Source organism: Naegleria fowleri, assembly GCF_008403515.1.
Source record: "Naegleria fowleri strain ATCC 30894 chromosome Unknown tig70, whole genome shotgun sequence".
Lineage (NCBI taxonomy): Eukaryota > Heterolobosea > Eutetramitea > Acrasida > Naegleriidae > Naegleria > Naegleria fowleri.
This window is the reverse complement of record NW_025408002.1, coordinates 110,525-134,484: the sequence shown is the minus strand read 5'-3', so window position 1 is coordinate 134,484 and position 23,960 is coordinate 110,525. Positions and strand designations below refer to the sequence as shown.

The window sequence follows — 23,960 nt, the reverse complement described above, 5'->3', positions numbered from 1 at the left end:
ATAAGCAAGATGGAGGCAGACTTTATGACACAAAGTATAGATGTTCCAATTACAAAGAAAATGAGTGAAAGTATGGCACAACAATTGATGAATCAGCATGTTGAGGTTCATGAGTCAGAAATGGAGAATTTAGAATTTCAAGAATTTGATGATGGTGAGGATAATGAGGAGAAGCCAATAGATGTAGGTGCTTTTGTGGAATTTTCAACCGACGACGAAGACTCTGAAACAGAAGAGCTTCCCTCAGCAACATCCCCTGTTAAGAAGAAGACTAGCCCTCTCCATAAAACTCCGAGCAAAAACGGCAATCAACCCATTAATAACAAATTGTTAAACATGCCAACAATTAAGGTCACTAAACCTGAATCGCCGCCCTTTGTTGGATCCAATGTTCCTACCATCAGTTGTAACATATCAATAACTCTCAAAGCAGCAACTTTTAATATATTATATCAGGAGGCAAATTTAGGTAGTATGTGGAGAAACTTCTTCAAGAACTCTGACAAAAACGGACCTGTCATACCTGGCATTGGCCATATATCTCTCAAACTTTCCAATGGATTGTCTTGCACTCTGTCATTTTTGAGTGGAAATGGCAACACAAACGATACATTTTCCACACTTGACTATGGAAATAAGCAGCAAAAACATGACACGACACTAACACTCGCCATTGGAGACGTTCAACTTTCTGAAAGACTATGCTATGACATACTAGGCAGTAGCTACAAGTATTCGGAGTTGAGGATTTTAGAATTTTTGAAAAAATCTAAAAGTAATTCGACAGATGAAATTGAACCCCAAATTAATTATGGTTATCATTTTATGAAGAGAGATAATTGTTTGAAACACACTTTAATGATCAAAAATCCGTTACAGGTAACCTTAGACCCTGGTTTTATTCAACGCCTAAGCCAAGTCTCACAGAAGTTAGTCTCCAAAATAACCATGTTTTCAAGATCAATGGCAGAGAAACAAGCCAAACACCATTCAGAATTTGACTTTGAAAAGGCCTTCTTGGAAAATCTCGAAGAAGAATCTCATATTGCAGTACCGCATAAGACAGCGTTTGAGATTACAACTTCTGTCATCATGCTTGATATGGTTCTTCCAAAAGAGTTAACAAACGACTTGCAGACAAAACATCAGTTCAGAGAGGACAAAGTTCGCCTCGAATGTCAAGAAATCAAAATTAAGGCGCACTTCAACGAGCACGGAAAGTTGTATTATACCAATGAGAATGAGGTTGATTTGAATGCTAACGAGAGAGTGCAGAGCGATAAAACGGAAACGGTACTGCCTATCAGCTTTGGAGAAACTAATCTATATCTTTTAAAGAGCAAGGATGTTCATGATATTATAAAATTAAGACCTATGGATATCTTATTAACCTTGAAACAAGCCTCGACCGATGATTCGAGTTCACATAGATATTCCGAAAATAGAATGTACTATAGTAATGTGCCTTACAGTCCACCTAAATATCAAGAAAATTCTTATGACGAAGAATATTTCGAACATTCCTCTCTGGACTCATCAAGTGAGGATTTTGCTGATGAGACGACACTAGAGGATGCACCCATTCCGAGTGACAAACAATTTTCAGAAAAGGATGAACACGATGATATTGAATTTTCTGTAGATGCGATTGAGGACACAATTCTTGGCGGAAAAGTTTTGAAGCAAGCCAACATATCTCTAATAGTAGATATTTCCGAAAATAAGGGAGGTGGAGATTGCGTTATTGAGCTAACAAAGGACCAATTCGATCGTTTGGCTTCATTTTTTTCCTCGTTGTCACAAGCATTTTCTAGTTTTTTAGGGCAGAAAAAAGAAGAACAACAAGAAAGCCAAAAACTTTCGAGAGATATTCTCTATTCAAGTCCTAGCCCATCATTTGCCATGAAATTCTCAATTCATGATCTTGTGATTAGACTTTCGGATCCAGAAGCAAATAGAAGTTTGGCTTTCAATTTGAAAAAGTTGAACGCCCTAGTAGTGATATTCTCAGACTGGATATCCAACAATCATCCATGTACTTTGATCAAAACTTTCATTTCAAATGAGTACATCAACTTGTATGACGTTCATAACCACCAAAGAACCAACATTATACGACGAGATGACAAGATTGTCAAGAGTTTTAGATCAAACAAATATTGTTCTAGTATTTCTGTAATCACTGAAATTTCAAAAGATCCCACCAGAAGTATATCCAGTAGAGCAAAATTATATTTTTGCGGACTCTATTTGAGCTCTCTCTTAACAACGAGCCCGGAGAATGATTGGAAAAATTTCTTGTCAGAGTTTTTTGCAAGCAACGAAGAGAAATCGAATCTTGCCCTGTCACTGTCGTTAAATTTAGCCTTGCATGATTGTATTGTGGATTACAAGCCACCAACTCCATGCACTGCTAGAGCAATTTTGGCTGTCGATAAGATTGGATTTAAGACAGCTCTTAATCTACCTGCTTCAAGTAGAGAAACGATATTCACCATCAATATTGAAGGTGTTTCTTTGCTATTGAACAACAATTTCAGCGCAGATGTTTTAGATTACATTCACGAGGAGGTTAAAAATAAGCGTCTTCCAAGGAGCGACTTTGGCTTCATTAATGACTTGAAATATTTGCGATTTGTTCAAATTGCAAGCTTAAACTCCTTACAAATTAAGCTATTCAAAAAACCAACAAACACAGAGACATTTTTAGGCCAAAGTATGCTCGTTTGTAGTCCAGAGAACAATAAGAGCATTTTCAAATCAAAGATCGTCACTAGCATTATCATGACAGAGAAGGAAAGAGAAATTCAGAAACAAAAAGAACCTCTGACAAAGGTAGAAATATCCAAGGGAACTATCATGATTGAGTTTTGTAATGACTCACTCAAGACTATGATCGAAGTCGTGAGAGAAATTGCCAAACAATTCCCAAAAAGCTCCCAAAATGAACCAGAAGCTGAACCTCCTAACAGTACAAGTGCGTCAGACTCTTCTACATCAAAACAACATGTATTGTACCCTAGTTTGGAATCTGGAAAGGACACTCTTCCTACTATTAATTATGCCTCATCTACTACAACAAATAACGTAAGAGAAGATACCATAGTGATTTCACATACTGGAAATATACTTGAGGGAATTAATGATCACCAATTTGCGTCAGTTACAACCCGAAAGTCAACAGCGGTCACAGAGGGTCTACCTGTTGGAAAACAATCCAATCCAAGTGCCCTGATCGGAAGTAGCAATGTTAGTCCAAAGGATTCAACCAAGACTGAGCACAGATCAACAAGTGGAAGCAACAAGCAAGTAGAGTCTGGCACCATTCAGAGCTACATTTCTTCATTGTCTTCATGGGTCAATTTCGGTTATTTGACTGGTGACGATACACAAAAGAACCAACAACCCCCAAATCCTACCATCCAACCAGGATCATCTACCTCTTACATGTCAACAAGTAGAAGACAAGACGATGATGAACTTCTTGTGACAAGTGTTTACCACACTGGCTCTGGAAGTACCTTTATTAAGCCATCCGATTCCATGAAGGGAACTTTGCTCAGCTCATTCATTCAGAGAGAATATTTTCCAAAAGTCACTCAGGAAGATGTCAAAAAGAGTACCATTCTACCGAACGATTATCCAACTCCAACCTTTGAATTGGTTGTGAAGGAGGTAAATATTGTTTGCCATTTATATGGTGGAAGTGATTGGGAGGAAAAGCAATCGACAGGAAAAAGTCTTTCGGAGAGTCAAAGCTCTGATGCATCAAGTTATTTATTCGGAGAGGATATAATCACTAGCACGAGAGACTCATGTAAATTAGTTCAATTTGTATTCAATGATATTTATTTGCAACTGGATACTTTCCCAAAGAATCCAATGTCCACTTACGTTTCAAGACTGAATGTTTCCATCATGGACATTGAAATTATTGATAAGCTTAAAATGTCCAATCGAAACAAGATGCTAAAGTATTGGGAATCTATTCAAAATCCAAGAGAGACTGGAAGCAGCATGTTTGATCTCGTGTATGAAGTTATTTGGCAACAACCTGTCGTTCCAAGTATGAACGAGACTGAAGTGAGAATCGATATTGACATACTTCCTATTAGGCTTAACTTACATCAGACAACGGTGGAATTTCTTGTGGACTTTTTCACAAAGGGAACCACCAACGATAGCAGCAGTGATAACACGAGTGTTAATAACTCAAGTGAGACCAACACTGATGTTGAAAATTCGCCAAGGTCATCTCCAACCTATTTCCAACATTTCCGCATTAGCCCAATCAATCTAAAGATTGACTATCAGCCAGTTCGAGTCCATCTTGACACTGTAAAGGAAAGTGGAATTACTTCGTATCGGTCCATTGTGCAAATGGTGAATTTGGTACCAATAACAGGGTCTGAAGTTTGCATTAAGGCCATCCAGCTTAATGGAGTCAGTGGTATCGAAGAGATCATCTCGAGATCTACCAACTTAATTCTTGGATCTATTAATACCAGTGACGTTTTCAGAATGCTGTTAGGAATAATGCCACTGAAATCCATGTATAGTATTGGAACAGGTATGGCAGATTTGATTGTATTGCCAGTTCAATCCTATCAAACGGATGGTCAAATTTTACGTGGCCTGAGACGAGGCGTGGTATCCTTTGTGACAAACTTATCTGTTGGAACAGTGCAACTGAGTGCTAATGCTGCAAGTGGTGTGAATTATGTTGTATCCTCCGCTGATGAATATGTAAAAACAAACACTGGACTCAGAAACGTTAATTATGATTATTTGGATGATGATGCTCCTCAACAACCAAGCACAACAGCCTCTTGTCTTGACGACGACCTTCCCAACAACATTAACGACGCTATTCAAAAAGCATACAAAGATCTGTCAACTGGTTTTGAAAATGCAAAACTTGCGGTTATTGCTATACCAAGAACAGGAAATATGTGGTCGTTGCCTCATGTTGTGTTGTCACCTCTTGCAGGCATGACAGGAGCCGTTGCCAATCTCTTAATGGGCATTAGGAGTGAGTTGGACAGATCTTATCGCAAAGAAAGTGAGGACTTATTCAAGCGACAGTGAAGAACTGACCTTGTCCATGTCGCTCAGAATGGTATGGCTCAACTCCATTCAAAACAAATAAAACGACATCATGCCATTTGTACCACAAGAATCCACAGTGCTGACATTTTCGCTTCTTTTGGTGGTTATGATCATATCCACCAGCAACACTTGCGCATGGACAACACAAGACTTGCCCACACCATTCACCACTCGAAATTGTCCCCTTCTGAACCGAACACGACAAATTGCTTCCTCTTTCTACGGACTCAACAATAGTTCCGCCACTACTTCTCTCTTCAATTACACACAAGATATGATTCAAAATTATGAGTTGTATCATTGTGATGCGGTGTTCAACACACAATTTAATGATACGGCCATTGAAGGAATCAAAATCTTTGATTATACCTACACGATTGTGGACGTGACTCTCTCGCAACAAACATCTTATTGTCAATACATTCTCAATTCAAGAGAGTTGTTCGCTCAAACACTTCAGCTCTTTCCTCATTTCAATAACGCCACTCTGATGAAAGCGCTCTTCATTCCATATTTGGAAACTCTAATGATGGATCAACAAAGAAACTATTCAATCCAACGAACATTCTATACAAAAGGATTTACCAACAAGTATTCAGTTTCGTCAAATAACGTTTTGAATTTACAAGAATTGGTGAATGCATTCAACTTCTTTTTATTTTGTAATCAATCCAATCCATATTTTGAAATATTCCATACTCAAACACTTCCAATGATCGCTTCATTGAGTGAATATACATAAATTCAAACACTTGATATTCTCTTTGGAAAGACCTTACTTTACAAATATGGAAAAATTGAATTAACTTTTTACAATCGTACACAATTGGCGTTTTGTTCAGACAATTATGACGTACCTTTTTCATTGTCCTTTGATCACTGTAAAGGAGTATATGTCACAACATGGATTCCTCTCAGCAAACACTTGTTTCTCAAAGTAATTGAGGTACTTCTCTATTCCCTTCACCTTGCTGTCATATTTCTCTTGATTGGAATTCCAATTTTTGTAAAGATTTTCAAAAAGCTCCAAGAACAGGTTCGAATTACTAACTCTTTGCTAATCATTCACAAAGGAAAACACAATGATCATTATCTCAAAGAAATTAACAATCATTCTCCAACAGTTCATCAATTAACAATTTTGGAAACTCAAAATAGTCCTCCAACACCTTCTTCAATCGTTCATCAACAAGTTTTTCCTCCTAAAAACTCGGAATCCGTTTGGAGCACTGTCAAGGAGATATTAATGAATTACATTCGAATATTCTTTGACTCAAAACTCTTAGCAGCGATATGTTGTCACCTGTCATGTTTTTGTTTAATTTTGAATGCATTGGTGTTTTGTGTGGCACATAATGAATATGGAACGAGTGTGCATATGAATGTAGCTGCTTTACTTGCTTCCTTATCCTTCCTTTGCACAGGTTTAATTCCTCTGTCAGGTACATTTATGGAATTGTTGTTAACATTGAAACACCAAAACGCAACTATATCCATTCACGCCTTGTAAGTAGAATGCTAATGATATTTTTAAGGGAATTCCAAATTCATCAATTCGATGTTCATAATTGTTCAAAATTGTGGTATTTATTGTGCTCTTGTTAAATGCTGGATTTATTATTGCTTGTTTGATTACAGCATTTAGTGCCTATGTGTTGAGTCAATACATTCGAGTGAGTTCAGTTCCAGTTACTTTTATCACTCTCATCATTTCTTGGTCAATTATCTTGTCACACTCTTTGAAAATTTATTTCATGCTGAAAAAGAATCGAAACATTAACTTTTTCAAATTTAAGGTAAGAATTTTATTATTTGAAATGTGACATTTAATGTTGAATAATATTCCATTCCCACCTGAATTTATCATCATTGATCAGTTCACTCGATATTTTACTTTATTTAATTCCTGGAACTGCCTATCTCTTCTATGAAGTCATTACAGAAATTGCTTATATGAGTTCAAGCAATGTCTATTGGGACACATTATTCTCACGAATGTTCAAACATCGAATTGGAGGATATATTCTCTCGTTTGTAATGTGGGGATTTTGTTATGTTTTATTTTCTGAAGATGCTTTTCGAGATTGTTATGGAATTTCAATGTTCGGCTTAAAGAAGAAAATTCGAACGTTGCTGAAAGTCAATTTATAAAAAATTTTCTCAAATTTGAACAAAATTCATGCCCTTCACTTCATTCAGAACATCATTTTTGAAAGCAGCCAAAACAATTTCTCGATTGTTCTTCAAATCTTCAGAAGCATAATCAAGTGAGTAGCCATTAGGTTGACTGTGTGCAAAACAAAATCTCGATCATTCTTAAGTTCATCACTTGCAAATTCAATTAAACGTCAACTTTCTTGAACAAGTTTCATCTTAATTTCCTTTTTTGAATAATCAATAGAATTCAAATGAGAAAATTCAGGATATCAATTTCGACAGCATAACCCTTTGTTTTGTTTTAATTGATTAAACGCAGAATCAGCAAAATGGTAAGAAATGTGACCTCTAATTGAATCCTCAATATGAAATGACAACTGACACTTTTAAAAACTCCAAAAAAAATAATGCTTTAACTGGGTGTGCTGTTGCTGACCTTCATCCTGTTCTTCTTGTCCACCAACTACAACCCACCTCACCTCATCCTGACTCAAACTTTCACCTCTTTCAAAATTTCTGTTCCATGTTCCGACTCGATTTTTCCATCCTTTCGACACAACAAATTTCCATCCCATCATCATTACATTTATTATTCTCATCATTCCTCATCATCACAGCACTAGCCTCTTCCTTTCTCATACAAGCAGCAAGTATCACTTCTAAATCCATCGATTTGGCAACTCTTCCTCTCGCTCCTTCTTCTCCTTCCATTCCTGCTCAAAGTGGTTTCATCACCACTCCGAATGATGCTCAACTTTATTATTTATTGATTCCAAAATTGGGATCTTCAAAGATTGATCCGAATGTTCCATTGCTGTTGTGGCTCAATGGTGGTCCTGGATGTAGTAGTATGATTGGATTGTTTATGGAAATTGGTCCACTTCGATTCAAACCTTCGAATGATCCTTCGACGAAACAACCATCCTTGGTCGATCATACCATGTATTCATATTGTCAATATTATCATGTTCTGTTGATTGATAATCCGAGTGGCGCTGGATATAGTTTTCCTGCTTCGAAATCTCCAGATAATGCCATGAATGTTGGTTCTCAATTTTTACTCTTTGCCATGCAGCAATTTTATAATCAATTTCCACAATATGTGAACAGTCCATTGTATTTATTTGGTGAATCTTATGGAGGAAAGTATGTGATTGGATTGGCGAATGCAATTGCACAATACAATGAAAAGAAAAAACCAAGTGAAGTGACCATTCCGTTGCAAGGAATTGCGATGGGAAATGCTTGGATTGCACCTGATATTCAGGAGAGAACTTATGGAGAATTGGCATATATTGTGGGATTGAGTGATTATACGGGATTAGTAAGTATTCGAATGAGTGTGTGACGTTTTGAGTGTTATTAATATCTGACCTTTATATTGGTGACATGATCATGACGAATTTGTTGTTTAATGTTACACGAATTTCAAACACATCTTTAACCAGGTTCGAGTCAATTCGAAACAACACCTATGTCATGAATTTGTCGAACAACAAATGTACAAAAAAACAGGAAATAGTGGTGCCTGTCAATCAGCTCTCAATGAAATGTTACGAAATGCAGGTGGTGTCAATGTTTATGATTACAGACTTTTTGGAACATACAGTGCCTTGGCACAATTAGAAACCTATTTGAAACGAGATGATGTTAAAAAAGTACTTCTCGGCGTGGATGCCACTCTTGTGACCACTTACAACTATGAACAATGCAGTACTGAAATTTGGGATAAATTCAGAGGTGATTTTCAACAAAGTTATTTGCCACAACTTGTTCCACTTCTCTCCAAATACAAAATTTTAATCTATAATGGACAGTTTGATTTGAGATGTCCAGTTTATGGTACCAATGAATATTTTAGATATATGGATTGGTATGGAAGATTTAATTTCAACTATGAACCACATTATCCAATTTATTTGACCAATTCGAATGCAAATGATCCACAAAAAGCCATCGGAATTTTCAGAAAATACGACAACCTGACACAAGTAGTGTTGTATAATTCGGGACATATTTCACCTCATGATATTCCACAAGCGTCTATTGAGATGGTGAGACGATTTTTAGACAACAAATCATTTTGTTCGTATAGTATTGCGTATAATGCAACGGGTGGTGGAATGTGTACAGGTTCATCAATTACCACTCCACAAAATAGCATGACCAGTGACACGTTGTTGACACAATGTCCGAACTTATGTAGTGGCCATGGCCAATGCAATGTTGCAACAGTTCCTGCCACTTGTCAATGCTCACCAGGTTTCTATGAGCAAGATTGTTCCACAGCTAAACATGACATTACATTTGGAAAGGAAGCTACCTATCGAAGTAATATTATATTTGGAAATACCATCCATTTGTATCACTTAACATTACCATACAGCGAGTTGTCGAATGGACTCTTTGATATTCATGTGAAACTCACCAAAACTTCAAAACTTGGAAAACTGCACATTTATGCCAAAACGAGTAATGAAACTTTTGTCGAAAATTCACAAATTGATGAATCGAATATTGAGCAAATGAGACAACAATTCCCATTTCATGATTTGGAAGATGTGAATGAAAAATCTCTCGATATGAATGAATTGTTCAGAAATAGAACTCGACGTATCACCATTCTTTTGATTAACACTGTCGACACTGAATCCATGTATGATTTGGTGATAGAATCAGATGTGAGTGGAAAGAAATTGAATCCCTACCTTGTCACGAGCATTGGAATCTTTTCCTTCCTTTGCATTACCACAATAGTGCTCTTCATGATTTATGTCGTTCAATATTTCAACGATCAACGAATTTTGAGAAGCATGAAATATGAGATTTCGCAATAATATGGAGATGAACAATGTAAATAAATATATTATCAACACCTGTTTATCAATGATGTTAATATGAAAATCGTTTTGATAAATCATTCCAAAACAATATTCAACACTCGTTAAGTACTTCAACATAAATTGTGTAAAATATTAGATTGGTCTTGCTCCACTCTCAAAATAGAATGTGCATTCTCGTCACATTCCATTCCGAGCAAAGTTTCAAATCTTGCAGTGTGATACCAATAAAAATTGGCATTCCAAAATCCGCAACACCATCCTGGCTTACCTGATGCGAAATGAGCCACTTGTCGTTGTCCATCCATTTTCACCGAAACACGAGACACTCCATATGAATAGCGGTCAAATACAGGTCTGTCCATCAATAAATATTTACAGAATGGCATGAATGCATCTTGTGTAAGAGGTCCAACGGCAACATTCTTTTCCAGCGGTAATTTAGTGTCAATTAACTGATCATCATAAATGTTATTTTGCAGAACTGATTGTTGATCCTTCATCATCAATGCGGTATCTTTCTCCTGTTGTTTCAAACCTAAGTTTGGCTGATAAATAAAGTCCTCTTTCTCACACAATACATAAAAACAGAATTTCAAGACTGTTATGAGATGGTAGCATGATTTAACACCAACACACATCTGATCACATTCCGCAATATAGGGTGTTCTTGGAAGAGCTGGAAGTTTTTTCTGGAAATGATTATAATTGATAACGTTTTGAACATGAATTGCGAGTTGGTCATCGATTTTGGTCAAATAATTCTGTGTAGTGTCATGATCACGACCAAAATATCTCAATATCAATCCATGTCTGTCGAAAATGCTCAAAATTACAGCAAGTTTGTGAGTCTTAATATCCAAATATAACGCTTTTCTGAAAAGAGAAGCATGTTCCACTTCACTTGACTCAATACGAGTCACCATTTCATTTAACAGAACTGTAAAGTAACAGTAATTTTTTGAAATGAGGTTATGCCATGATTCCTCATCATGGTGTCCCTTAAACACATGATCCTTCTGAAAGAATTCATTGGGTGATGAAAGTTGTGATGATTCCTGTTCGTCCTCCTCTTCTTCGTCATTGTCTTTGTTGCTATCATAATCATCAATTTCCCTAACACCTGAATCCTTTGGAACTGATTCGACATTTTGAAGAGGTTGAATGATTTGTTTTTCAGTCATCATCTTGTAATTCTGAAGTGGTATCATGGAAACTACCAATTTAAACAAACTCATCCAAAATCTATCTTCTCCAAAGCAGTCTTCAAGAACTTGTTGAACCATTCCAAGAGAAAGCATTTCAACCACCTGTTGAGGTTCCGTTCGTTTTTTGGCAAAACTGTTCTTTGTCTCTTTCTTTGGATTCTTTCTTTTCAAAGTGCTACTCTTACTGATCCTCTCTTCCTCCTCGTCGCTATCTGTATCATATCCAGGCCTATGTTCATAATCAATGAAATGTGGATGATCCTCTGTAATGATCTTGTACGACAACTTATCGCTATTGGAACAATCTTTGTCCTTATTCCATAATGAACGAAATGATTTCATGGGACATATCTTGTACGTTATCGGGCGAGGTAGATCATCATCGTACTTGGCATTCTGTAAATTCTTATTCAACTTGTCCATAAACCAATCCACCTCTCCCAATTCTCTCTGAAATAATCCCTTCCATAATGCGTCGCCCCAACACACATCATTCCAAAATTTACAAACTCGGGACATGGATCTGATGATATCAAGAACATCCAAGTAAGATCCGATCCATATTAAAGTATCAGAAGCAAGAAGAATGGACCTATGCTCGGATTCTTTGGGAGAAGTTATTGTTTCAGATTTGTTTTCCAATGCGAGATGGTCATCCACTTCAGAAGGATGAAATTGTTTCTTTTTCTTCAGAACGGGAGAAAAGTCCTCTTTCTTCATTTTTTTTCATAATAATGTTCGAATGTTTGCAAGAACTCTTTGGTGATTCACCTGTTAACCCAATTTTCAAATCAAACAACATGAATGAAACAGAAGAATGATCAACGGTGGTGATGATATGAATGGGATAGTGGAAGAATTTATGGCTCCAAAAAAAGTCGAAATTAGATTGTTCACCACTCCTCCCGGAATACAAAACTAGTGAAGAATGATTTATTCTCTTCTTTATCAGATGGCATTATTTTTCATTTGGTGAAGTGTGGACAACATGCCATTCTTAAACGCGTGCCAGAAGAAATTTCAAATGACAAGGAATTTATCTTACAAGCAATCAAACTGAACAGTCTTTCCATTGTGTCATCGAAACATGTTCATATTGTATCTGATAAGGAATTCATGTTAGAGGCAGTGATAAACAATGGATATGCATTGAATTATGCAAGTGATGAAGTGAAACAAGATCCGGAAATTGTGATGGAAGCTCTTAAATGCAATGGTTTTGTTTTGAAGTACAGTGATGAATTATATCAATCAAGAATGCACCATTGTTATCATGATGCTTATTTAGGCATGACAACAATGACATTAAAGTGCATGATGTTATTGGATTGCATGGAATCACACAAACCTTTAGAATCACTTTGCAAACCTAACTTATCCTGCAACTCTGGCTCAGTCTTGCCCCCATTCTCTCATTCCAGTATCTCTTCAGTAAGTTCCTCAATTAATATTGAATACAAATAATCCAATAATATCCAGTTTTTTATTTGGGTATGACACTCGTCAATAAAAACAAAGTTGACGCCGACTCATAAATTTTAACATTAGTAGGCTTCTCACTTCCGCATAATCTTCCACTTACGTGTTGAGCTTTTCATCCTCTGAAACAGGAGAATGGACAAACAACAACCTAATGATCTATTGGCGATTTGTTCTCCGAACGAGAATGTTTATTAGTGTACTACTCTGAAGAGCGAACAAATCATAACCATCATTGCAATCCCACATTTTTAAAAATGTCTTCGATTATAATATCATAATCACGCATTGCTTTTTCAAGTGTCAGCTGTCAAATTTGAAGAAAACCATCCGCTAAAAAATACACATACAACGCCATGAAGAAATTCATCTTTGCAGCACTCCTTGCTGTTCTTTTCTTCGCCGCTGTCTTTGTCAGCGCACAAGAAGTGGCCACCGAACAAACCAACACAGAGGCCATGATGACCGAAGCCGATAAACAACAACTCTTGGAAAAATTCTTACAATCTGTCGCTGAAAGAAGAAACAGAGATGAAAGAAGACCAAGAAGAAGAGATTCCAGAAGAAGAAGAAGAAACCCAACCAAGTACTTGAAATCCTTGTTGAGAAGAATGAAAGAACTCGGTTTGATCAAGTCCACTTCCATCCGTAGAAAGCAACTCGATCGTAGAACTGCCATCTCCTACTTGCGAAGATTGTCCAAGATTGTTCGTTATTTGCGTCGATTGGTCAAGCAAGGAAAGAAGGATGAAGCCATTCAAATTGTTTCCAAGTTGAAGACTTCAAGAAAGTTCGCTCGTGCTGTCCGAATTGTTCGTACCTTATTGAGAAAGTTGCAACGAAGAGCTGCTAAGAGAAGAGCTTTGAGAAGATTTCATGCTAGAAGATTCGCAAGAAGATTCCCACAAAGAAGAGGACGAAGAGCAAGACGTTTCCCACAAAGAAGATTCCCACGAAGACGTTTTCCACGAAGAAGATTCCCACAAAGAAAATTTAGAAGATTCTTCCCAAGAAGAAGAGTTTCTTCCAAGCCACTCTTTGGTGTGACCAAGAGAGAAATTTCTAAGGAAATCCTCAGACAACAATTGAAGAGAAAGTTGAAGAAACTCTTGAAGCAGATTTTCCTTAGAGAATTTGTGAAAAAGGGATTGGCTCAAAAGAAGCAACAAAAGAAGAAGACTTTGAAGAGTCAATTGAAGAAGCAATTGAAGAACAAGAAGCCAGTTGTTGCTCAAAAGCCTGTTGCTACTACTCCAAAAGTTGAAAACAAGCCAGCAGTTGTTGTTGATCAAAAACCAGCAGTTGTTGCTCAAAAGCCATCTCCAATCAATGCTGACAATTTGGAATCTTTCATTAAGCAAATTTTGAAGGAATATTCTCAACAATAAACCTTTGAAGGTTATGTATGAGGTTAATGTAGTCATTCCCGACATGTTGTTGTGTTGTTTGATTAATGATATTCCGAGTGGTTGAATTCTTGTGTGGTAAATGAGGCGCAATTTAGGACAATTTGAGGGTTGGTTAGAATTGTGCTGTCACTGCTCAATATTCCATCAATCAATTTACGAACAAAAATAAAACGCGAAAATGCACGTAAATCACCATCTCACGCCACCGGACAACCCAGTATTACGTGTGGTGAGAGAAACACGGAAATATCATGGGAGACACGGAAAATTTTCATTGAGGTTGCATTTGCTGGTCTCGGAACATTATTTTAGAGCGAAATATCACTTTTATCAAATGCCCAAATCCATCGAATGATGCAAAAGAATCTCATTCAAATTGAAAAAAACAACACTACGACAACATCATCGACTTTCGAAACTTCCTCCAAGTGGAGAGCATTCCATTCGTTCCAAATTCAAAATTTATTCATTCAGAAACCATGCGTTCAGCAGCAGTATTCAAGTCATCCATCACGGCCATTCGTGGTGGCAGTGTATTGAAAACAAGAAGAGAATGTTTTGCTTCTTCTTATTCTTGTTTTGCTCTTTCCTCCTTGCTGCACAATTCCATCACCAACACAAACAGAATCTCATCCATGATGACGACCATCTTGATGGCCACAAATTCCACTTTTCAAAACCTCACATCATCCCAAAATAGAAATTACACATCTATTACTTTTTACAACTTTGTTTCGAGAGATCTCAATAACAAGAAGATTGATTTCTCGAAAATGAAAGGAAAAGTTTCACTTGTGGCCATTGTGAATACCAATCATCCTCAATATAAAAACTTTTTGAGAGAATTGGCCGAATTGAAACGACGTGGACACTCAATGATGAATGGTGGTGATTTTGAATTAATTGTCATTCCAAGAAGCACTAGTTCTGTGTCTTCAAAATTATCGGTCACAAGTGACAACAGTCCCTTGAAGCAATTTTTGTCAACTTCCTCAAAAGAAAATCATTCGACAGAAATTTCTTCTGAAACCTCATCATCGTCTTGTCCTTCTTTCACCATTTTAAAAACCATCATGAATGAAGAAGGATCTTATATCAACAATGAGGTGTTCAACTTTCTCGCAAATTATGGGAATATCAAGACAATTGTTGAGGATTTTGAAAAGTTTGTCATTGATAGTGAAGGAAGAGTGGTGTATCGAAGTGGAAATGACACTCCTTTAGAAGAAGTAGTGGATGTGATAAAGAATGAATTGAAGAAACGAAAATAATTCTAGTCTCTTAGTGAAATGATGACAAATCATTCTACTACTATTGTATTCTCTCCCTTGTATTATAGATTTCATTGTTGACTCCAAGTCAAACCACACTTCTTGTAAAACTTATGGAAGGAAAAATTGTAAATAAAATTTGAATTACACACACTTTCATCAACCTTCCTCTATTGTGTTCCATCAAGCCAAATTCTTTCTGTACAATAAGATCCATTAAATACTGATTTGACAAACAATTCTTGTTGAAGTTGTGAAACAAGATAACGATTGCATTTCAATATATAATGCCAACAACAATGGATGGACATTTGGAATATTATTAGTAAGTTCAAGCTTTCAAAAAAAAACTTGAGACTATTGGCTACCAGGTTTAAGGATAAACTGTTCGACTTCGTGCAATTAATAAGGCTATACGTCAAGGTAAAAAAATATGAAGATATGGAAGGAGATGAGTATTTGACTCTTAGAGAAAAGTCTTCAATCTTTTGTGAATACTTGCAAATAGAAGTAGGTCTTGATTATAGCATGATATTGTCTTGAATAATAAACAAAGAGTTCATTATTGAAAGACTTCTATTGTCCTAATAAAATTAAAATCCAATCCTTCTCGATTCAACTCCAAATGAGGATTGATAAATAATAGTTCACCAGTACGCATTTTTAAACAAGCACCCGAAGCACAAAAATCATTTTTTCTTTCCAAAACAACTCTTCCATTTGGGCTAAGTATTTGAATTACATCAAATTTAGGATAGAATTTGTTGCTATAAATCAATAACATATTATTGGATGAGCGAGATGTTGTTTTGAAAGCAGTTAAATATGATGGAAATGCACTTGCATTTGTGCTGATTTGAAGAATGATCGAGAAATTGCCTTACTTGCTGTTCAGCAGAATGGCTTTGCATTGGGATGTGTGTCTTATGAACTGAAGAAAGACAAGTTGTGTTAAATGCTGTCCGTAAACTTGGATATTCTCTTCAATGCGCCTCTGAGGAGTGTCAGAATGACAAAGAGGTCAGACAAGCTGGTCATGCTCTTGAATATTCATCGGAAGAATTGAGAAACGACAGAGAGGTAGTATTGGCAGCTGTTAGGCAATCAGGTGAATCTCTCTGGTATACTCGCGAAATGATGAAAGGTGATAAAGCAGTTGTTTTAGAATCCGTCAAACAATCACAAAACTCATTGTGTTATGCTTCGCAAGATCTTTTGTGTGACAACCAATTCTTGTTGGAAATTGTTAAGAGTGGATGTAATCTTGTTCTCGATTATGTGCCAGAAGAAATTTCAAATGACAAGGAATTTATCTTACAAGCAATCAAACTGAACAGTCTTTCCATTGTGTCATCGAAACATGTTCATATTGTATCTGATAAGGAATTCATGTTAGAGGCAGTGATGAACAATGGATATGCATTGAATTATGCAAGTGATGAAGTGAAACAAGATCCGGAAATTGTGATGGAAGCTCTTAAATGCAATGGTTTTGTTTTGAAGTACAGTGATGAATTATATCAATCAAGAATGCACCATTGTTATCATGATGCTTATTTGGGTATGACAATGAGTCTCCGTTGAAACATAATTGTATGGATCTCACAAACATATTGGTTCTTTTGGAATTCAACTCTGTTCCATATCATAAGTATTCATTGGCTGTGGTTGAAAATTCATCAAGAGTTGTGGATTAGAGTTGTTGTGGTTCATAGAAGTGGAAGGAGAAGCCACAAGAGCAGGGTCATTGATTGTAGTAGCCATCATGAGTTCTGCTGCAGATGTTTTTGTGGAAAGTTGAGAATTATTTTTTTGAATGATGTGTCAAGTGAAATATTTCAACTAATGACTTTATGTTCTTCGTGAGGATCACATGACTTGGAATGCTCAGCGTGATTGCGCCTTATCAGAAAAGTCAATACTATACATGGTGACATTGATTACAACATGCCAACACGATGATGGGTTGAGTTGGGAATCCATTGTGTTGATTGGCCGTTGCTCCATATTGTCGTTTTGTGGAATGAATTCTGACAGGTCCTTCACAACCCACCAACAAAGATGTAATTATTCACTTGATAGCAACAACAGAAAATTTTTTGACATTCGAAGTCTCTTGTTGTACTTTCATATTTTGTTAATTATTATCCACTCGTTATTGATCCATGGATGTCAGATTTCTTCGGCTAAATCCAAAAAAAAATTAAAAACGAAGAACATTCAAGGTTCTCATATATACTCGTTGTCACAATGAAACTCAATGATGCCTTAATATCATATTTAAACCAGAGTGTTTCAATGATTTAGAATTGGGACGACTTGTGAATCTTCTTCATACTTTGGCAAATAATTTCCATCACTTCTTGCTCGCTCATGTCAAATCGATTCTGTTGAAAACATTCAAGCTTGGAAGCTGTCTCAATGATCCTTCTTACAAATTGAGCTAAATAATTGTCACAATGAATTAAATCCACAGTATTCATTGCCCAACCAGAGTAGAATCTTTCATATTCCTTCACACCATTCTCTTCCCTAACAATGACAATTCCATAATGGCGAGGATCTTTGACAATCTTGTCATGCATTAAAGAATGAACAACTTCGGGCTCTCCCTCAAGTACTTGACAAAATACTCCTTCACAACACAGCAACAAACCAGAAATATGCTTTTCAGAATTATTTTTGATCGATACTTGAGCAATTTTGGAGAGTTCTGAACTGTCAAGTTTGTTTGGATCATATCGAGATATATAAACAAGTCGAACCAGTGAATCCTCAATTTCAAAGCTCTTAAACTTGTTTCTGGCTTGACATTCCAAGTTGCCATGACCACCATGCAAAGCTGAAGAGGGACATTGTAATTTCAAAAATTCAACACCATTCTCTTGGAGAACAGTCTTTGGTAAATTGAAATGATCTATAAAGTCACTCAAAGTATTCAATAATCCACACGAATACATTGGACGTGGAAATCCATTTCTGGCATTTCTGGTTAAAATGTCGTTCAATCCATCAAAGAGTTTCTTTCCTCTCTTTTTACATAGTCTCAAGAAAACTACATCATTCATATCCATATCTGTGTAGCTAACAAAACAGAAACGAGTTTGTTTTTCTGTCACTCGTTGAATACTCCATCCACCAACCGTAAAGGCACGAATGGTACCTCTTCGTTTTGGAAAGAGTGGATGGCTGATAGATTTCTTGACAAGTATGTAACGTTGTGACTTGGCTTCATATACGATGGTTTGTGACACGACAAAATCTCGATTCGTAATGGGCCAACCGAAAGGATACGTTTCTGTACAAATTGTGGTTGGAAAATGTTCATCATTGAAATGCTCGGAAAATGACAACATGTCAAAACTATCCATCGATACATTCGAGACTGTTGGTTCTTGACGGTGTGAGAAACGATCTGTGGTATCATTACTACTCGTATTCAAAGGTTGAGAAGTTGTGGAACAAATCACGTCATATGGATTGAGGTAATCTAATTGTTCAATGACACTCAAAGGATTGTCAAATGTCATCATCAGATAAGGACTGCTTAAGGTAAAGAGCAATTCTTCCACAGAGTAACCAATCACACCAGAACATTTGAATAGTTTTTGTGGATTGGCATCTCGTTCTTCAGTGGATCCTGGTTTGATGATTTGATGAGCATCTTGAGAGACAAAGCTTGTATAGTATTCCTTCTTTTTCTTATTTCCTTCTTTCAATAGTTTCCACCAACTGCTGTCAAGTGTCAATGAATGAACAAATTTCAAATCCTCTACAGTGATAAATTGATTCGAACAATCAGCTTGATAATTTCTCCAATAATATTCATAACTCACAGGGTTTGTGAACAGGGTAGCCAATGAACGTGAGGTATTAATTCTGGAAAGATCACTTGCCCATTCCTTTTGTGGAGGCAATCCGTCCAAAAAGTCCAAAAATCGTTTAGATCTCACAAAACGAGGAAAGATGTCTTGTTTAAGTTCTGAAGTGACTGTAATTCTCGCCTCCTCAAAGATGGAAAGAAAGTCGAACAGTAGCGAGGGCGTGAGTTCTTGAAGACTTTGAAAGGTGTCTGTATGTTGTGACAAGAATCGATTGAAATTTTCAATAAGAGCATTTCTTTCGGCGGCACCGATATTAATTTCTTGAATTGCACATGGAGTCACAAATATCTTTATCATGGTCAAGGCATTGGAGAGGACTTCTTGAAGTGAAGATGCTTGACTGAGAGCTTCCACACTTTCCAAGAATTGAATAATCTCTGGTGAGTGCATATCTAACAATTGTGGTTCGTGTTGAGATGTAAATGCAATCATATAAATATTCTTGACGCATACCTTCTGTCAAGTAATCTTTGAGAACTTGTCTTGATGCTGCATTTAGAAAAACATTCTCAAAAGTCACAACATGTTCATCGTGATGGACCTCATTTGTGTTGAATGGAATGTTTTGCGAAAATGTTGGGGGAGGAATTTGAGAGATAAACATTTTTTGATAGGAGGTGAATGAGTCAATAATAATAATGACGCTTCTTCTTCTTTTGATGAGTTTAAAAACTCAACAGTTTTCTGATTTCTTTTTTCAAATGAAATAATTAAAGATGACACAACCAGATGTGGTCTTTTCATTATCTCTTGTAATATATATCGCGGTATTCACAAACGATCTAATACAGCATTTGAGCGAGAGAGATGAAATTTGAAAGGTATTACTTTTTGCCTTATTTGGATCAAAGTTGCTCGAAGCAGGTGTCTCTTGTTGACTTCATTTGTTCATTAGAGGACGTGTGAACCATTTTAGTTCAAACAATGAGATTTGATGAATTGAACCATGTCATTAAACACTTGCTCACTCTCTCGGTCCAGCAAAAAGTAATGCTTTCGATTCTCGTATAGAATCAATTGAGAAGAAATGTTGTTGAATTCTGCTTGTTGATTCAATGCTTGATGCCACTTGATGCTGCTATTCACTACAGGAGATAATGCATCATTGATTCCATGCAGAAAGAGAACTCTCAAATTATTACTCTTTCTGGAAAGTGACACAATCTTCTCTGAAAGGACTTTCTCAATTTCTTTCATGGCCTCTAATGTTTGTTGAGCAAAAATTGCAGTGCATGGTGGAAGTAAATGGTATGATGAAGGCGATACTGAGTGGAAGGATGCATTTTCTCGGATCACTGGATCGTTTTCAAGCATTTCTAATAACTCAGAATCCTTAGAAAAGTCCTTCTTAATCTTTTCCTTCTCAAAATGAAGCATTTGATAATTGGGAATCCAATAACTTGCTTTTTTCAAGAAATAAGAAGACCATGTTTCTGAAGGTTGAGTCCATTCTGAAGTTTTTTCAAGAGTTTGAGATTTCTCATCTTCCAAACCATGATAGATAAATGGTGAGATCAAAATCAATCCATTCAACCTCTTGTCTGGAATTTTGTCAAATAGTGAAGTCGTCGTGAGAAATTGCATCCCCAAAGTGGCTCCAATACTGTAACCCAATAGAAGAATTTTCAAGTTTGGAAATTTAAAAGCAGGAAAACAAATAGAGACATCTTCAATGGCTGAAGCAATATCCATTAAAGCTTGTTCGAAATTAATATTCATTCGAATATCCTCAATCTTTTCATGACTGTCCTCTTCGGTGATGGTCACACGAATACACTTATTAAAGAGCCTACAATTGAACGAATAAACCACAATATTTTCCATATTCATAATTCCAGAAATTTTCTGCACAGTTTTGCAAGTACAATGTTCTCCATAGCCATGCAGAACAATCATCACTGCTTGAATTTCCTCCAACTTTTCAATTCCATTTGCATAATATTGATGTCTGGTATAAATTCGTTGAGTCGTCGTAGAGGGTTGATTTAAAGTATTCGTTCCGAACCATCTTTCGAAAGAAAATTTAAAAGATCTATTGTTCTCATTTGTTATCTTGTCGTTCTTATTTGTAGTAGTATTGTTATTATTTGTAACGTCCAAATAATCGGAAATCTTGAAAGTATTCAAAGATTCGGTTGTTGTTGCAAGTTGTATCATTTTTTCATGAGTTGATTATTCTTAGAGAAGATTAGTTGTTCGTTTTCGTGAACCGTTTTGGAGAATCATTTAATGATGTGTCACAACAACAATTGTTTCCTGTACAGTAATGTCGAATCAAGCGAGAGCGAGTGAGAGAGAGTATGTATCTTTATGAATTGTTTTTTTATTGAGGAAATACAATTTGCGAGAAAGAAAAATGTAACACAAGTGGTTGCGTATCGACATGGCATCGACATACTTGTTCTCTAGTGTCACGTTTGATGATTATAAATCATTACAATCTACAAATATTGGTACAATCAAATTTACAAATATTAGGGATGATGTAAATGTTATTGTTGATGTTAGTGTCCAATGGTTGTTGTTACTATTGAGTTACTACTACTCATTCTCTCTGTTGGAAAAAATGTAAAAAATAAAAATCATTTGATGAATTGTCACACATCTTGCTCTACTCGTAGTAATCAAACAAATAAGCTTTTCTTGATTCACGATATAATTACTCCAGAACAGTTGTCTTGAAAATAAGGGACGAAACGACATATGGGTCAGCATTGCTTGCTGGTCTTCTATCTTCAAAGTATCCCTTCTTTTCTTTTTCTGTACTTCTTGGAATTCTCACGGAGGCTCCTCTGTCAGCAACACCATAAGAAAATCTATCCATGGAGGATGTTTCAAATTTTCCAGTAAGTCTCAAATGATTGTCAGTTCCATAGTTATCAACGTGTTCCTTGTGTTTTGCTTCCAACTTTTTAATTGCCTCCAAAATTGTTTGGTATCCTCCTTCGTTTCTCATTTCCTCAGTCGAGTAGTTGGTATGCAAACCAGCACCGTTCCAGTTTTGCATTGGCTTTGGATGGAATGAGACTACCACACGGAAATATTCCGTTAGTCTTGTGAGAATGTAACGAGCCATCCATAAATGATCACCAGCTTGGATGCCTTCACATGGACCGACTTGGAATTCCCACTGGCCTGGCATCACTTCAGCATTAATTCCCGAGATGTTAACTCCAGCATAGAGGCAACACTTGTAATGTGCTTCAACAATGGCTCTACCGAATGCTTTTTCTGCACCAGAGCCACAATAGTATGGTCCTTGAGGTCCAGGATAGCCACCCTTAGGCCAACCTAATGGATGCATATCGCAGCTGTAGAGTGTGTACTCTTGCTCGAATCCGAACCATGGTCTGCTTGCAAGGTTCTTGTTGAAAATTTCTAGGGCAGGTGCACGTGTGTTTGTTTCGAGTGGTTCTCCGTTGGGTCTATATGTGTCACACAACACCAAAATGTTGTCTCCACCTCGGAATGGATCCTTAAAGATGGCTTTTGGTTTGATAATAACTTCGGAGTCATGACCTGATGCTTGGTTGGTACTCGAACCATCGTAATTCCATTCAGGGAGTTGGTCGGGCGATGTAGGAATAAAATCGAGAGTTCTAGTCTTGGATCTGTCGTGTTACATCGAACAATTCCAATCGAATCGAAAAATGATAATTATTGGCGGAGGAAAATGGTACAAAGTGAATTGAAATGTTCGACGACCATTGAGTCATTAATGTCATCATCACATGATTGTGCAAACAAATGGTGAAAACCAAAGCAAAAGTTCGTTTTAACAGTTCCGATGGAGTCACAAATTCCATCATCAGGTTCGAGAGTTGCACATTGTCAAACAACACATGGTAAACACACAACATCAGCAGCCAGACATTTTTGGAAATTTTTCCAATAGGAAGTTTTCAACCGTTGCGCGAAGTTCAAACAACCACGAAGAACAATTTGAAATTTGTGTGGTGTTTGTTGCAAATCCAAATGATGACGAAAGAGTTTGAGTTATTTGAAAGGACAATCGAGTATATACATAACAACTGTCCATATGGACAAACGTTGACCATACTAAATTCAACTTACCTCACATCTCCCATAGGATCTACAGCACCTATCCAAACATATTCGGCCATAATTTTACCTCGTTGGTCCAATTTATTGAATGGTTCCAACAGAGAGAAGTCTAAAAACTTTTGGTCGTACGAGAACATTTTGATAATAATGAATGTAATCAATAGATGATGATGATGGTGATGGTCGGATGAGAAAGAAGAGGCTATATATACTCGGGAAATTCTCGGATACAAGTGAAGAAGATATCAGTGTGCGCGAGGAAAGGATCCAAACTAATACACTGTTTCGTTGTTTTTTTTTCAAGAGGTGCCACCTTCGAATCGCGTTTCTGTTGTTGTTGATGGTTGCTCTTCTCATGGGCAACAACAACAGTCTATTGGGATGGCGAATGGAAATTTTGTGATGCAATTTCAATCATCCACTCGCTCGCGGCAATTTTCGTTCATTTAGAAACTTGTTCAAAAATGGGCAAAGGAAAAACAATGAATTTTGTGTGTTGTTGGAGATCCAATCGCGTAAGGATGCTTATGATGATCAT

The 23,960-nt window shown here is 36.7% G+C and overlaps 11 protein-coding genes across 11 annotated transcripts; 7 read left to right on the top strand and 4 right to left on the bottom strand.

The window, feature by feature from the left end:
- Positions 1–9: 9 nt before the first annotated feature.
- FDP41_009538 (uncharacterized protein) lies at positions 10–5,088 on the top strand (the record flags this gene model as incomplete). The annotated part of the gene is made up of 1 exon (XM_044713507.1): positions 10–5,088. One exon carries the CDS (start codon positions 10–12, stop codon positions 5,086–5,088), a length of 5,079 nt encoding a protein of 1,692 aa, XP_044556945.1.
- A 70-nt stretch (positions 5,089–5,158) lies between these two features.
- On the top strand, positions 5,159–5,851 carry FDP41_009537 (uncharacterized protein; the record flags this gene model as incomplete). The annotated part of the gene is made up of 1 exon (XM_044713506.1): positions 5,159–5,851. One exon carries the CDS (start codon positions 5,159–5,161, stop codon positions 5,849–5,851), a length of 693 nt encoding a protein of 230 aa, XP_044556944.1.
- A 161-nt stretch (positions 5,852–6,012) lies between these two features.
- On the top strand, positions 6,013–7,260 carry FDP41_009536 (uncharacterized protein; the record flags this gene model as incomplete). Its single annotated transcript, XM_044713505.1, has 4 exons — positions 6,013–6,046; positions 6,183–6,615; positions 6,876–6,905; positions 6,987–7,260. 4 exons carry the CDS (start codon positions 6,013–6,015, stop codon positions 7,258–7,260), a joined length of 771 nt encoding a protein of 256 aa, XP_044556943.1.
- A 529-nt stretch (positions 7,261–7,789) lies between these two features.
- Positions 7,790–10,103, top strand: FDP41_009535 (uncharacterized protein; the record flags this gene model as incomplete). The annotated part of the gene is made up of 2 exons (XM_044713504.1): positions 7,790–8,590; positions 8,715–10,103. 2 exons carry the CDS (start codon positions 7,790–7,792, stop codon positions 10,101–10,103), a joined length of 2,190 nt encoding a protein of 729 aa, XP_044556942.1.
- Positions 10,104–10,219: 116 nt separating this feature from the next.
- Positions 10,220–12,034, bottom strand: FDP41_009534 (uncharacterized protein; the record flags this gene model as incomplete). The annotated part of the gene is made up of 1 exon (XM_044713503.1): positions 10,220–12,034. One exon carries the CDS (start codon positions 12,032–12,034, stop codon positions 10,220–10,222), a length of 1,815 nt encoding a protein of 604 aa, XP_044556941.1.
- A 1,115-nt stretch (positions 12,035–13,149) lies between these two features.
- Positions 13,150–14,181, top strand: FDP41_009533 (uncharacterized protein; the record flags this gene model as incomplete). The annotated part of the gene is made up of 1 exon (XM_044713502.1): positions 13,150–14,181. The coding sequence occupies one exon, from the start codon at positions 13,150–13,152 to the stop codon at positions 14,179–14,181; it is 1,032 nt and encodes a 343-aa protein (XP_044556940.1).
- Positions 14,182–14,681: 500 nt separating this feature from the next.
- FDP41_009532 (uncharacterized protein) lies at positions 14,682–15,473 on the top strand (the record flags this gene model as incomplete). The annotated part of the gene is made up of 1 exon (XM_044713501.1): positions 14,682–15,473. One exon carries the CDS (start codon positions 14,682–14,684, stop codon positions 15,471–15,473), a length of 792 nt encoding a protein of 263 aa, XP_044556939.1.
- Positions 15,474–16,607: 1,134 nt separating this feature from the next.
- FDP41_009531 (uncharacterized protein) lies at positions 16,608–17,057 on the top strand (the record flags this gene model as incomplete). Its single annotated transcript, XM_044713500.1, has 1 exon — positions 16,608–17,057. The coding sequence occupies one exon, from the start codon at positions 16,608–16,610 to the stop codon at positions 17,055–17,057; it is 450 nt and encodes a 149-aa protein (XP_044556938.1).
- A 719-nt stretch (positions 17,058–17,776) lies between these two features.
- Positions 17,777–19,961, bottom strand: FDP41_009530 (uncharacterized protein; the record flags this gene model as incomplete). The annotated part of the gene is made up of 2 exons (XM_044713499.1): positions 17,777–19,749; positions 19,811–19,961. The coding sequence occupies 2 exons, from the start codon at positions 19,959–19,961 to the stop codon at positions 17,777–17,779; spliced, it is 2,124 nt and encodes a 707-aa protein (XP_044556937.1).
- Positions 19,962–20,269: 308 nt separating this feature from the next.
- Positions 20,270–21,514, bottom strand: FDP41_009529 (uncharacterized protein; the record flags this gene model as incomplete). Its single annotated transcript, XM_044713497.1, has 1 exon — positions 20,270–21,514. One exon carries the CDS (start codon positions 21,512–21,514, stop codon positions 20,270–20,272), a length of 1,245 nt encoding a protein of 414 aa, XP_044556936.1.
- Positions 21,515–22,016: 502 nt separating this feature from the next.
- On the bottom strand, positions 22,017–23,559 carry FDP41_009528 (uncharacterized protein; the record flags this gene model as incomplete). Its single annotated transcript, XM_044713496.1, has 2 exons — positions 22,017–22,968; positions 23,432–23,559. 2 exons carry the CDS (start codon positions 23,557–23,559, stop codon positions 22,017–22,019), a joined length of 1,080 nt encoding a protein of 359 aa, XP_044556935.1.
- Between the last annotated feature and the right edge of the window lie 401 nt (positions 23,560–23,960).